Source organism: Rhea americana, unplaced genomic scaffold (genome assembly GCF_003343005.1).
Source record: "Rhea americana isolate MKP2758 unplaced genomic scaffold, rheAme1 scaffold_155, whole genome shotgun sequence".
NCBI lineage: Eukaryota > Metazoa > Chordata > Aves > Rheiformes > Rheidae > Rhea > Rhea americana.
This window is the reverse complement of record NW_028185650.1, coordinates 1,563,308-1,578,383: the sequence shown is the minus strand read 5'-3', so window position 1 is coordinate 1,578,383 and position 15,076 is coordinate 1,563,308. Positions and strand designations below refer to the sequence as shown.

Here is a 15,076-nt window from a genome sequence, read left to right as displayed (position 1 = left end):
TGATATCTGAAGGAGAAGTACAGTCAGGTTTACTGGCTCAAAGAAGCTTGAAAGAATTGCTCTTTTTGTCACATAGTATCAACTGAAGAAAGAGGAGACATTAAACCAGGAGCTGATTCCCAGACCTTTGCTTTAACCATTAGTTTCACTTCCTCCCTAAGTAATGCCACAGTAGTCTTTGTAAAAGATTAGTACTAGAGGAGGAAAAATGGCAAACTTTCAAAACCTGTGCAAATGAGAATTCCTTAGGTAAGATTAAAAAACACAATAATGCAGCAGCAGCAATGGAAATAAACCAGTCTGTCTCAGGGTAGAGCGTCTCAGGGAGCAAAGCAGGAGCTGCAAATTATCTTAGAAGTGAGAAKTAGCAAAGATTCATAAAAGTCAACAAGTAGTTTGTGTAAGAGACAGCAGAGATTTCAGAAAGGCAGACATTACTGTGTGATTAAATCAGAGCAGAAAGAAATAGAGGGATTTCCAAAAGAAAAACACTATCACTGATGGTAAGAACAAATAATTTTGTTTCTTTAATTTCAGCCWTTTAAGCTTTTCCTGAAACACACAGCATACTGTAGCACAATATTTTATATATTCATTATAAYTTATTGCTATGTATTGCAAACATAATAAACATATTTATATGTGTATCTCTCATTGATGAGGAATCACATTTTTAATAAGTACATTTTAACTGAGCCTAGTTCTGTGGCTCATCCACTGCAGAACCAATGGAAAATTTCATGGGAAAATGTAAACGTGCAACAAAACACGTACAATCATTTATGAAGAATCAAGTCACATATCTGATGAACTAGGAATTTCTACTACACTACTACATTGTTAGCACTGCCTTTTTGCTTACTACCTCCTCAAATAATTCTAAAGATAGATGCAATAAAACAATGATTGTTTCTCTTACCGGAGTGAGCGCTCCTTCTGCTTGAGCCTCCACAGGACTTGTAGGGGTGGCTGCAAGAAGCTGTCCCGCAGCTCCGGCCAAAAGTTCTAATCTATCGGTAAGCCGATCAGAAGCAGCTGGATGACTCTCCATGGCTAGAACTAACTCCACCCCTGAGGTTTGGTTCTTTGTATGGATGCTGTTTCCTGCCCAACCATCCTGTCTGGGCTGCTCTTCTGCAGGGGACTCCTCCAAAACTTGTAGCACCTCAGGCTCTTCATCTGAGGGACTTCCGGTCGTYTTATGCCCTAAAGCCTCATTTGTCCTGAAATCCTGCAAGTCCCGTTCCTTATCTATTATCACCCATTCCTTAGAATCAACCTCCTGCCTGCAGGAGCTTAAGTTGACAGCTACAAATCCGTTGCTAACACCACCATCAACCTGTTCTGGAGAACTAGCTGACATAGGCTTTGAAGCATCTGGAAGGTATTCTTCATCATAGTGCCAAACATGGTCCATGCGGGCAGTCACCGGAGCAGGAACAGGTATTTTCTGAGAAAGAGGAGGAACAGCAGCAACAGCAGTCTCCGCTGCAGCATTCAAGTCTTTCTGCATCTTCTCCAAACTTAAGAAAAGAAGTTAATATCTGAATTAGTTAATAATGAATTAAATGCTGTAAGTTACATTTGAATTTTGTCACTACAGAAAAATTAAATCTATATAAAGGTGTATTGTCATTTTTAGAACAATCTGAAAGTTTCATAATTTGAAACAATTCGCTAACTTAAGTCAAGGAGAAGGCAAACATATATAGAAGAAAATTATTTATTTCAGTGAGATGTTTATTACCCACTTCTTCAAAAGGTAACTCTGATGTCAGACAAAAATAGATGGATGGTCTTAGAAATTCACACATAAACTTTAAGTGCAATCAGCCTGAGAGAACAAAAGAGAAAATAGTGGGTGGACACCGACTCAGTGCTCACACTACCACCAGATGCCCGTTATAGTTAAGTTACACTGCAAAGCAAAGACTCAAATCAGAGCAAAAGAGACGTCTCCAACAGGAGTTACAAAATGCTTTCAAGAAGGATCTTACTGTTTTGCATCTAAGCAAATAATTCCTGCCATACAAGGATTTGATAGCAACTTCTCAACTTGACATAAGACTAATGATAGAACACTGCAGTCTGTGTTCAGTACTTAGTTCTTTGGTATTATACAAATTAAAAAAAGGAGTAACTTTTTTTTCTTATCTCTGCTATACCTAAGTAAGTTCCTCCATCTACTTGCTTCAGTTCTGCTCTACAGGATACACTGCAGTTCATTCTATTCTAGCAGTTTATTCTGTTCTCTGAATCACAATATTCCCTTTTCTGTGTGAAGTTTATTGAAAAACAGTAAKGAATTTTTTTCAGAAATGTAAATGTCTCCTTTCGTGAGCTAGAAAGGATTAAAGAAATAATAAAGCACGACTACCCTTACTCTTCTGTGACACTTAAACATTTTTCTGAGTTACGGACAGAGGAAGACAATTCTGCGTCTCAGTTTCCAGTGTTATAAAACTCATCTTTTAATTGCTTTAAATTTAAAATAGTCCTATTAAACCTTACCTCTTCTCTGAACACTGCTAAAATTTAAAATTAATTATTTATGCTTTGCATCACTTGATTCATCAAATTCAAATTCCTAACCCTCTGTGACATTCAGCAGAATTTTGCCACCGTCAACATCTCAAGTGTCTTCTCCTGTGTCCCCACTGACCCTCTAAGCTTTGCCTTTCAGTCAAATTTCAATATGAGCTTCTTCATTTAGTCTTTCTACACATGGGCAAATTCACTGAGTCTGTTCTCATACATCTGTCTCTCTTTTACCTTAGAATTCCATTTTAAGACCTCTCTCTTCTAACAGGAATTTTTATGTTGGTGCAACAACTTCAGGAATAACTAAATCTGATGCAGAAACAGGTAAATTTCTAACTTTTTAAGAATTCCACTTCTTGTAGGCTTGCCTTTTCATCTCGTATAATATATTCCTATGTTACCTCTATTGARTGTTTTATGTTGTCATTCTTATTTAGGATGGATTGTACTGACCCTTAGATGTATACTACCTTCTCCTTCATTGGGATACTCTTGTGTTACACTATTAAGTCTTGAAATAAAAACGTTTAAAGAGTGGAAAGCTAACTTTAACTGTATATTAGCATATATTTTCAAGAATATATTTTGTATATTTTACATACAGATATTATACATATATATATATATTTTAAAGAAGACAAGTAGCAAAAGTTGTTAATCGAGCAGTATGATGAACAAAGTAAATACAATTTGATGCAGCTTGCATAAGCATTGCTCAGCAGCTCCATTTCTGATTTTCACAGCATACTGTAAATTGATATAGTAATTGGGGAAAGATGACACATATCATATGTGTTACATACATATCATTAACAACATATCTTGGAAAGATCTAAGTATAAAAATAAAATAAGAAATAATTTCTTTACCAAGTCTCAAGAAATTTATCAGTGTCTGGCTTTGACTCCAATGTTAGACGCTTCTCCAGTTCAAAGCTGTGAATTGAACGCAACTTTCGYACCAGTGGGACATCTCTGTCTAGCTGGGTGGTCTCTGAGCGGACACGAATTGGAGAACCGAGACTCGGTGCATTAAGCATCCCATTCACTGGCCCATGGCTGTTTTCCTCCTCTGTAGCAGCCTGTGCAAGAAGTAAAGCAAAAATGCAACTCACTAGGAATAGTAAATGAAAGGAACATATAGTAATATTTAGTGAACACTATCAGTTTTTAGGCAGTGATAAGCCCATTCATATTCAGAACAGTCCTTAAGTGCATGCCATACTTAAGCCAGTTTAAATATACTCTTCAGTATAAATCTAAAGAGATAAAAAGTGTCAATACTACAGTAGTTTTGGGTAGGTCTAAGAATGAGAGTCTCAAAAACACAGTAAAACACTTAAATTTACACTGATTTCTCACATTTCATCTCTGAAATACTCCTCCACAGTACTCTGAAACCAGGTACTTCGTAGTATCTTCAACTGCTTTGCAGTCGGTCGAGAGCTCTTATTAAAAGGAAGTTAACTTTCATGTTGAGTCATCTTTATGATTCTCTGGAGCATGTAACTCAACACTAAATCTTAAATCTACTATATCAAATGTACTAGTTGTTTCTGTGATACAGAACAACGTTTCAGTCTGGTTGCATTTCACTTTGTATACTAACTGGACATGATTTAGAGCTGGGAAATCATGCTCATCTTTAGTTTCAATAGGTGTAACAAATAAAAAATTACAATTCTTTAAACTAGAGCAATTCGCTTTCTTCCCTTTTGGTAAAAACAACAAACAAACAAAGCACATCTGAAAATAGGCATCATGCTTTACTCTCTCCCACAATTCTTCTAGCAAACAAAAAAGTATCAGCCTCAAAATTAGACAGCCCTCTTAACTAAAGAACATTTCAATAATGCATCCCTCTTCAGCTCTTGCTAACATTTTCACATACAAGAAATAGAAATCTAGTGATTGTGCCTGAATATGAAATGTGATTATGAATGAGTATAATAATAATGATTGAGGGAGAGACCACAACGATGGCCTCTCTCCTCGGAGACTATTGAAATTAAGTAATATTCTCTTCTGAAGATTAGCCCATGAACCTCTTTGGACCACTGATCAGTACAAAGGTATTACATATTGTGGAGACAAAAACACTGTRTGAACTAAATACCAATCTCAACCTGTTTACTGGAGAAAAATGTGAAACTTGTTTCCATATATTCATTAGTTAATTTCTATGGAGGCAAAAATGCAGAAAATCTCTTCATTCAGTAAGCAGAGATCAACATGTCTGAAGAATCATCATCAAGTGACATCAAGTCCATAAGCCTGTCTGCTTTTCCCAGTATATGAAATGCTCTAATAAAATATGTTAGCTCTGCCATAAGCCTTGTTTTCTTATCCATTTTGGTCAATCAATACTAGCACAACCATACTATTAGTTTTGTCATATGCGCATCTTGAGGATAGGACACTGTTCAGAGAGGGTCTTCCCAATGAAAATTTATAAATACCTTACAGATCCCTAGTTTTATTTTGTTCCTGTTTGCATCCATTTCTTCCCAGACATCTTTTTCCTGAGGACGCTGATGYCCAGGGGACCCAGGTAGTTTCTCTGGTGAGACACCAACTGGAATACCATTCTCTCCATCACTGAGTTGTTCATCAGGAAACACTTCATCTGTGTTTTCCCGCAGCAAATCTCCTGGGATGGGGGTGGCATTAGCAATTCTACAAAAGAAGTAGAGAGACTCTGCTATGCTTATTGAAATGATTTTCCACTTAACTAAATAGGAAAAAAATACAAAAAAGCAAATTTCTTTAGAAAGACAAATCTTGTAAAACATTTAATTTAAAAGCTAATTCTGGGGCTTAACAATTTCTATATCCTTAATTCAGCCATATAACCAATGTTATGCAACAAATAAAATATTTAAAATCTAATTCTTGCTTAATTTCCTTCCATCTTTGGATGAAAAAATTACTGAACACTGTTACGTAGAAACTCTCTGTATTTTTTTTAAAATGAAATCCAAAAATCACTTTGTATCAGCATATAATAATTTCTTGCAACTGGAGAGAACATTCTCCTCCTGGTAGTTTCTGGAATATGAATAGATTATAAAGACTCTAACGAAAGTTTTACTCCTGAAATCAACAAGGCTCTTTTGCTTGATAAATATCCCAGGCTATTTGGACAGATTTGTGATTTCTTAATTATCACGATGTATAGAAGTAAGCTGAACAGATAAGCAAGGCTGTTTATTTACCAATTATTTACAAAGCTTCACAGTTCTTTTTTCACATAATCATTCAGCCACTGAGAAGCAGTCTCAGAAGAACATGCTTAGGCCAAGCAAAGGCTGCTCTTTGCATTTCAAAAGGTAAAAAAAAAGAAAATCCTTTCAAAAAGATTAATGGCAACTTCGCTAATATATTCTCAAAATTTTGTAGAATAAGAAAACATAGAGTTTGAGGACTATATAGCACAGATATAGTATAGTTTTTCACTATTCTTATCGAAGTGTCATTTCTGATCCAATTATTGATAATCAAACACATAAACATAACTCTAACAATACATCACGTTTTAATGAATATTAAAGTTCTGTAGTCCCAGTGTCGTAGCAGTAGCTAAAACTGAAGCAGTGCTATTCCTCCAAGGTGAATGTCAGGTCATCAATTAATAACCATTCCTTTATGGACACCAAAATTAGTAATTCCAKTCAAAACTATCAATTACTCTAGTGCTTGGTGTGATAACAAGACTGAATGATATGCAAAATCCCTGTCCACTTCAGTGAGGTCACACATCTACAAAACATTACACTAGTTAAGGTCTTAACTGACATTTCATTCAATCTTTTTTTTTAAATCACCTTAAAATAGTGGGGATCTAATAATAATATGAAATCCTAGCATTTTTCAGCCTTGCTACACTGTCAAACTTTTACATCACTACCCTTTAACTSTTGGATAGAAAGGTAATCTATGCAAGGCCTAAATAAGGCACAAGCTCTTCCTCCTCATTCATGTACACCTATTATGTTCTCCAGTCTCCTGAGATGAGTATTATTAAACACTGCGTCTCTTCCARCTTCTTTAATTACAGAAGGTCTCAAAGACCCCACTAAGTATCAAATAGGTATAAAATCATTTTTTATACCTACAACAAACAACTCAAAAAAATCTATTTCCAAATTTCCCATAAAGATCCATTTATTTTTCAAAGTTACAAGAAAGCTGCAGCTAATGGCTTATTGCAAAGCTTATGGAAGACAAAGGGGTTATTTCCAGTGCATTCAACTTAACATGCATCAGTTGAATTCACAAAATTCTTCATAGTTTAGCAAATGATTGACTAGCAAATGAGAATGTATATACAGTGTCCTGAGCTATCATTCTTTACTGCTATAAACTTAAGTGCTCATTTTTAAGAACAGTGTAAACAGGAACCCCCAAAAGGGAAATTCTTCAATTATTCTCAGTCCTCCAYTCCCCTGTTTATTCAACATCCTGCATACACATAACTTTCCTTTGGTGCCCTATAGTTGCTTTTTTAGGTGAACACAGAAAATGTGCACRCATACCCAATTGCAGCTGGAGTAAGACGAGTGTGTAACTGAGGTGTAGTTGAAGTTGTTGTTGTTGTCAGAGAGCCATCAGTTCCACTCTTCTCCCAGTCAAAAGGGTCACTTTCAATAACTCCAAACGTTTTCATGCTGTTGTCAAACACAGACATGAGAAGCTAAAGATAAAGAAAAAAAAAATAATAAGCTTTGTTTCTGTATAAGAGAAACGTAAAGCAATTTAGATATATCCTCCTCTAATATTTTAACATATGTGTACTCCTTAAGATTTTGACTGACAATAATTTTCCTTAAGAAAAGGCAGAAGAAGGTATTTATATGATTGGTTACTTTAACCATTTCAGATTTGCCATTTTTCAAAGTTTCAAAGATAAGATTTGCAAACTTCTAGACTGTAAAAACCTAAAACAAATTTAAAAACCCCTTTGCTTCTAGCAGTAAAGAGAGGCAAAGAAACAAGTTGGCATTTGTGTGTGCAGCATTTTAGAAGGGAATTTAGACAGCAGTGCATACAGAGAAGTGCAGGAGATTCACTAACCGCAGGCTTCCTTAAAAAGAGAGTAACACGTACGCACAGACTGATATAACTGAATAAAGTAAACACATCTTACTTTGACAAATCAAACTTTGGATTCTAGGTCTGTGTACTATACGGTCTAAAAAGACCATACACTCTTCAAAGCAGGGACACCAACCTTTTACATGCTTGCTTGGTGCCTATGTATAATTATGAACAAAGAACGATACTTATCCAAGAAATAAAAAGTGTTCTTACAATAAATACTAAGAGAGACTAGAGCTTAAATGACCACTGAAAGTAAAACACCTTCTGACCTCTTCAAACAACACCATCTTTCTCTCTTAAATGAAAGAAAATGACTATCCAGTTTTCTAGTGTTTATAATCTCTCTAGGCAACACTTCAGTATTAAGAACCTAGCATGGCTGCAATTCGTTGCTCTCTGCATGTATACACATTGTTGGTGCTGAGTTTAAGATTCTGGAAAATTGCCAGGGTCATTATCAGTGAGAAAGCAATCTGATCAACTTAATTCAAAAAGTACTCAACAGAGCCTTAAATAGAGAAACTTAAATATAGAAATATAGACTTAACTGCCTTATCCTTCCAAAATGGAAAAAAGAAGGAAAAAAAGATCTTTAAACTGCAAAATTCCCGCAGCACTGGATGGTCACTAAAATAACTTTATGTTGGTACACTCCATAACTATTCTTAAGAATACAATGAAATCAGAGGAAATTCAAGACAAAACAGCATAAAACTCTGTTATTTAAAAATCAGAAATAAAAAAAATATAAAAATGTTTACCTGGTAATCAGGTTTTGTAAAGTAATCTAAATTAGAAATGTGATCCAGAAAGATGTTGAATTCTTGAGGGAGATGTTTCAACATAAGCCTGTGCTCATACCTTTCTTTAATGGATCCCACTTGCTCCTACAAGTAGATTATATACAAAAACAGGTATTACTACACCTTCATTCTTTGCTACCACATATTCATACTGTATCTCACAGCCATTCAATACAACTCTAACCAGAACGTTGGGTGCRTGCATTACACTAGATAGTACTGAGGAAGGCAATTCTTCAGCATATAGCAAGATAAGAGCTTCTATCATTGTCCTCAGTACATCTGCAAAGTAACGTATAAACTTCAAATTCAATATTTAATGCTAAGCCTGTTTATTTTTCTTTTGTGTTTGCATGCTGACTGTTATTAAGGACTATCCAACCCTCCTAAAAAAGTACATTTTAAAGAAAAAAAATGTCTTGTTGCATCGTGAGAAGTTCAGTCAATTTTTGGCATACATTTGGTCATCCCAGTATACTTCAATATTTTTGTTTATGTAGATCATTAAATCAAGACTATTAGAACAGAAGCTACATATATATTTCACTGTCATCTATGAATGTATAAACTACACCAGAGGTTATCATTGTCTCATTATAATTTCAATAGAAGCTGAAAGAAGTTATAAAAATAGGCCATTAGATATTGTTTCTTCACATTGATCACCTATAACATTCAGTCAAAAGCACTACCACATATTAACTGATTCACTTTTGCTGAACAGCAACTAGAACTGCTCTTTTACAAATTCTCAAAATGGAAAAGAAATTCTAGATGTGTGATAGGTAACAGCAAAAAATACTTATCTGAAAAGAGGAATATGGAGTAAGTGACATATATACATTTACATTTGCTCTATAAAACATCTGCGAAAACTAAAAGTATAGTCTGCCTTCCCACTAAGATAGTTTGTAAAACTTGATTGCATTTGACGCCATTAACACTGAGAAGAGGAGAAACCAGAAAACACTGCAAAACATGGTAAAATGTAAAATGTCATTTTTGGATGCAATCTTTATCATAGCATTTGCCTGCATTTCTGAAGTGAACCTTCTTCATCCTCTTTGGTTTCACTTCTATGTTTACCTTATCTTTTATTTTTCTCCAAGGCAGTTGTCCAACCACAAACTCTACCAACATGTAAAATAGGGACCAGAGGTCATCATGCCGTCCCATTTCCTGTGAAAAAGAAAGAAGTATTATTCAAATGCATCTTTCAGGTACCTGTAAGACAAAAAGGACTTTACTAGATTATTCATTGCTGTGAAGATTTAAATTACTCTCTTTATATATATAAATAAATACAACTGTAAAATACATTTTTACCATTAAATCTAGCAATTGTTTTAAGTAAAAACAGAAATAAAACTATTCAGTGACCCACTAAAAGACACAGAAAAACAAAAATTGAATTGTGTTAAAATAAGATTACAAAATCTTTATACTGTAAGAGCTGCTTATTCATATTTCTTTTGTGTATGATGTTAAGATGACATACTGGAGATTATGTATTTTATAAAACTCAGTAAGTTCACCTTTTCAGTTTATTAACTTATGATACAATTGTACATCAATGATAAGTATTAAAACAACTACTATTTCTACAGCAAGAACCACTGAACCATTTTACTCTCAACTACTGTAAATGCTATCTTTTCCCCAAATTTAGAAGCATAAATTTTTACATAAATAAGCATAAAAGAATACATATATATATAGTCACATACATTCTCATATACACAAATACAAAAAAGGAACTGGATGTCAGATATCTTACTGACTGTTTTCAGCTAATAATAAAGTAAGATGGATATGATACAAGTTCAGACACTCACTCTGTTTCTGTGAGCATTGATTGATGCGTACCGTACCGTTCCTCGAAAACCAGCAACAGCTCGTGGCTGTCAAAGAAGAACAGAAACATAACAAGACTGTCATTATCAGAAATAAACTCTCTGATTACTTAACTGGGCATCTGCAAAATGAATACAGATCCACGACAAACATCATTTTGAAAGTTTTTGTTTTATTTCAATTGACTGTGTTTCTAGAAGGTATCAAAAGGAATTTCAAGTTGGTACGAAGTGACACATGGCACAGTTTCTTAATCCATCTATTTATGTCAGTTTTTATTCTGCATAGGCATCAAGTCCTGTTCACCTCACTCCTTAAAAAAAGGTATATATCAGAACTCCTAATCCTTTTTTCTCCAGTATCTTGATTTTAAATATTAGATGCCTGAGTTTTTAAATTGTGAAAGTATCAAAAATTTAACAATTATTTCCAGTTTGCTCAAATACCAATATTGGGTTGTATGAGTTGATAACCAACCATTTATCAAAAGGTACTAGTAACATTTTCATAAATTACTTTCCAGAGCAGCAAATCAATCAATTTTTGAGAAATTCTAAGACCAGCAAAAAGCACATGTAAGTCTCAAAGCTGAGGTAGAGCAGTAAATAGCAAGGGTTGCACTACAGCCACCAATGGAAACTATTTGTCTCTTCCCTAGTTTCTGAATAGCAGTTTTTCCTATCTCACACTCTAGGTATTATACACTCATAAGTCAACTGTTACTTTACAGCCACAAAAAATAAATTCTCCAATTGTTTCTTCCTTTAAATAAAATAATATGCAAAGAATGACATAACTGATAATACTGTCATAATTAAAATATATTTACAGGGAAAAAAAATCAGATAGTAATGTATTACTTCACCTAAGACATCTATCCAATCCCTTCTAGACCTTCTTGATCAATCATCTTATATATAATAGAAGAAACCATTGCCAGAACTACTGAGTTTTATTTCTTTTATATCGTCTTGTCTTCCCAGTCAATGACAATTCTTCTTGCTTCCTTTAGAGGAACGAATGTGAGAAGCTTAAATTACCTCCCTCACCTCTGAATGGTACTTAAAAGGGTATTGTTGACCTGCCCTGGACTGACGACAGTTCTGAAGATCTTAAAAAATTTATACATTAAAAGTCTGGAGTGATACGGACATGGAGATATCCACAACACAGAATCGTTATGCTGTTAYAAGAAAATGCCTCAGTCTCTCTCCCTACAGCATGAATGTATGTTCTTCTTATCTGCCAAGACAAGCAACACAGAGCTATATCGTAAGTGTTTCAGATGCTACCATTACCGTCAGTAACTCTATCAGTTAAATTCATCCCTCAAAAAGATTATGCAGCAAGGTGTTTAAAAAAGGATTCAAAGGCCGATACAATCAACGTCTGTTAGAGGGGTCCTAAAGAGAGCTGAACCAGGGTTAGTTACAGTGAAGAGTATTTTCCAGGATGGTCTTAATATGAACAGATTCTCTGACACCATATACTGTACGTGTATTATCTAAGATTTTGCACATTCTCTGTGCTTCGAATACATTCTGCTCTCAGGCAAGATGGACAATTCAGTTACTACCTTAACTTTGTGATTTTGTCACAATCCAAACTGTAATTTTTCAAAAAAAAGATTTAACCTATGTAACCACAAATGCAGATATATACTAAGAAGAGAAGTATGATTCAGTAGTTTTGGCAGTAATCAGCAGTTGTTATATATTGATTTTTACCATCGATTTTTTTCTGCTCATGGGGAAAAACAATTTCTCTCCATCTCAGTATACCTAACCAGAAAACGAAAATAATATCCTCAGTTGTCTCAGAAAAACTACAGTACGAGGTCAACCTCTGTAAGTCCAAATACTGCAAGTCTGCCAGTCTAATTTAGTAAATCTTATTACAAAGATATTCTTCTGCAGAACATCTTYGATACTAGTCTTTGTAAAGGATTTTCGTCTGTTTAGATCAAAGACAACAAGTAAATTGTGCCTAAGTAATGTTCCACCCTAGCAAGGCTTAACAAAACCACTTTCAAGGCATACAGTTCCCATCTTAAACAGGTCTCACCCTAGGATTACCGATGGTGGATGCACAGCTTACTTCTGCGGCTGCTTTATCGTTACATGCTTTTTCTGTAGCATGGAATTATTCAGATGCAGTCACAGGTGTCAAGACTTTATAACACCTATATCACATGCCATGCCCATAATGCCCAACCAGGAATTTTCTAGCAAACTTTATTCTATTGCTGCGCCTACACACAATTACTTCTGATTTCACTTCCTTGAACATTACCCAAAATGAAATAAAACACTGTAGTTCTGGAAATATCATAGTATCATGCAATTTTAAATGGAATATCTCAGCACGTTTTGATACTGCCAAATTTCAGGGGAAAACTAAAGTCCTCCACCCCCCYCCCYYTTTTTTTTWAAAAAAAAGCCTCTTTCCCAATAGTTCTGAAGAGAGGCAAAACATTCAAATAAGAATAAAAAAAATATAGCCTCACTGCCAAAACAATCATAATATAGCCAAATTTCTGAAAAGATGCAAACAATTTGATGAAGAGCACTTTTTCAGAAGGGCATTGAGACTGTAACACCTAGAAGCACAAATTCTGTAAATCCTCTAAGCATAAGGTAGCTGAAAGTGAAACTAATTATCTACTGTCTTCATCTTCTGGTCTGAATGCTAAAAAGGAAGGAGTATATCCACTTTTAACRAACTAAATATTTCTATTCTTCTGAGACTAAGGAAAAATACGAAAACTAGGATGAACTGGGGCTTTTCATTTTAGGGTAACAACTTTAATTTCTAATTGATAATTAGCACCAAAAAAACCCCTTCATTTGCTTGACCAGGAAATAAACCACAACAAATGAGACAGAGTAGTTTTAGAATATTGGGGGAAATTCTAAGTGAGAAAGAGCATATGTAACCTAAATGATTCTCCCAGGTTATGGAAACTAATAATGTGTCCTACTACAGTTTTATCTAAAGATAAAACTTCARAGAAGGACCTGGGATTGCTGGTGGACGACAAGTTGACCATGAGCCAGCAAYGTGCCCTTGTGGCCAAGAAGGCYAATGGTCTCCTGGGGTGCATTGGGAAGAGTGTTGCCAGCAGGTGKARGGAGGTGATCCTGCCCCTCTACTCAGCCCTGGGGAGGCCTCATCTCGAGTACTGYRTCCAGTTCTGGGCTCCCCAGGACAAGAGAGACATGGARCTACTGGAGAGAGTCCAGCATAGGGCTACAAGGATGCTCAGAGGGCTGGAGCACCTGCCCTRTGAGGAACRGCYGCGAGAGCTGGGCCTCTTCAGCCTGGGGAAGAGAAGACTGAGGGGAGAATCTTATCAATGCGTGTAAGTACCTTAAGGGAGGGTGTCACGAGGATGGGGTCGCTCTTCTTCAGTGGTGCCCAGTGACAGGACGAGAGGCAATGGGCACAAACTGAAGCACAGGAAGTTCAAGCTGAAGGAAGAACTACTTTACTGTGAGAGTGACAGAGCCCTGGAAAAAGGTTGTGCAGAGAGATTACGCAGTCTCCTTCTACGGAGATACTCAAAACCTGCCTGGACACAAACCTATCTAACATGCTCTAGGTGACACTGGCGGGGGGGGGGGGGGGGGGGGGGGGGGGGGGAGTGAGGGTGGATTAGATGATCTCCAGGGGTCTCTTCCAACCTCAATCATTCTGTGATTCTGTGAAGTTTAGTAGGGTTTTTTTCTTATCAGTCATAGGTACTGGAAGCAACCATCACAGGTACTGGCAACCACTAGGTGTTGCCTCAATTGCAGAGATCCATTAATAGCTCTCAAAATATTTATTACATTCAGTAGTTGTTTCTGTTCTTCAGCTCTTCCAAATTTAACAGCTTTATTTATTTTGCAGTAATTCCTATTTATTTATGGCAACTACTGTTACCATTTATTTTCCTTTGAATAATAYAGGAAAGCTTTTGGAACGGACAAACATCAAGTTGGCACAGGAACAAAAGGGAAATTACTAAAGAGTCCTTAAAAGATAGAGTCATACATTCTACAGAAAAGAATTTCTACCATACTTTGCCTTCAATGCCAGGAACTGCATTAGTGGTAAGTGCCATAGGGATCACAATGAGTCAGTTTCTTTATCAGAATAAGGGAGAAAATAAGGCTACAGTTCTTTCATACTTGTCATACATTTGATGCTAAAAATCTCAAAAGCTAAAGTTATTTTGCAAATCTTTCACAAAACCGTATCTATTTAGATCAGTTTACATTAAAAAAGGTTCTTCTAGTATAATTAATGCAAGTGATCTTGAAGCCAGAGTGCTCTCAGATTTGATTACTATCTCTAGAATCTTCAAATGAAAGTTAAAAGATATTATTTTGAAGGTATATGCATATGAGGCAGATCCAGGAAGAAGGATTCTTCTACACATACAGGTAACATGATTTCTTGGTGGCAGCCCTGCGCTGGAAGCCTGTGACAACATCTTAGATAAAAGACAGGAAATTGGGAGTTCCTACAGAGGTGAATTATTTCTCCTAAGCACGCTGTGGTTTGCAGATTCAAGGCAGACATTACGCTCACAAACTTAACTAAGACTACTGGTTAATTGGAGACGGGGAGGAGGCAAGCACACAGCTTTAACTCAGTTCACTATCCCTACATATCCACTCTAGGTTTATTACTTTGAGCTAGACTCACGTTTCACACTAGGCAATGGTGGAAACATTACATTTTCATTTAGTCAAGCAAATTGCTACAATCATGGAAACTAGATGATAAACACAA

The 15,076-nt window shown here is 35.8% G+C and overlaps 1 protein-coding gene across 2 annotated transcripts in view; it reads right to left on the bottom strand.

Annotated features, from left to right (window-relative positions):
- TTBK2 (tau tubulin kinase 2) overlaps positions 1 to 15,076 on the bottom strand; it is a 105,602-nt gene that overhangs the window by 26,367 nt on the left and 64,159 nt on the right. For both annotated transcript variants that reach the window (XM_085299859.1, XM_085299860.1), the window contains exons 7-13: positions 10,279 to 10,344; positions 9,530 to 9,622; positions 8,402 to 8,527; positions 7,076 to 7,233; positions 5,000 to 5,216; positions 3,411 to 3,622; positions 920 to 1,523 (exon numbers count right to left, since the gene is read on the bottom strand). In XM_085299859.1, the coding sequence (XP_085155985.1) occupies positions 920 to 1,523; positions 3,411 to 3,622; positions 5,000 to 5,216; positions 7,076 to 7,233; positions 8,402 to 8,527; positions 9,530 to 9,622; positions 10,279 to 10,344 (1,476 nt within the window). The remainder of the gene's footprint in view (positions 1 to 919; positions 1,524 to 3,410; positions 3,623 to 4,999; positions 5,217 to 7,075; positions 7,234 to 8,401; positions 8,528 to 9,529; positions 9,623 to 10,278; positions 10,345 to 15,076) is intronic.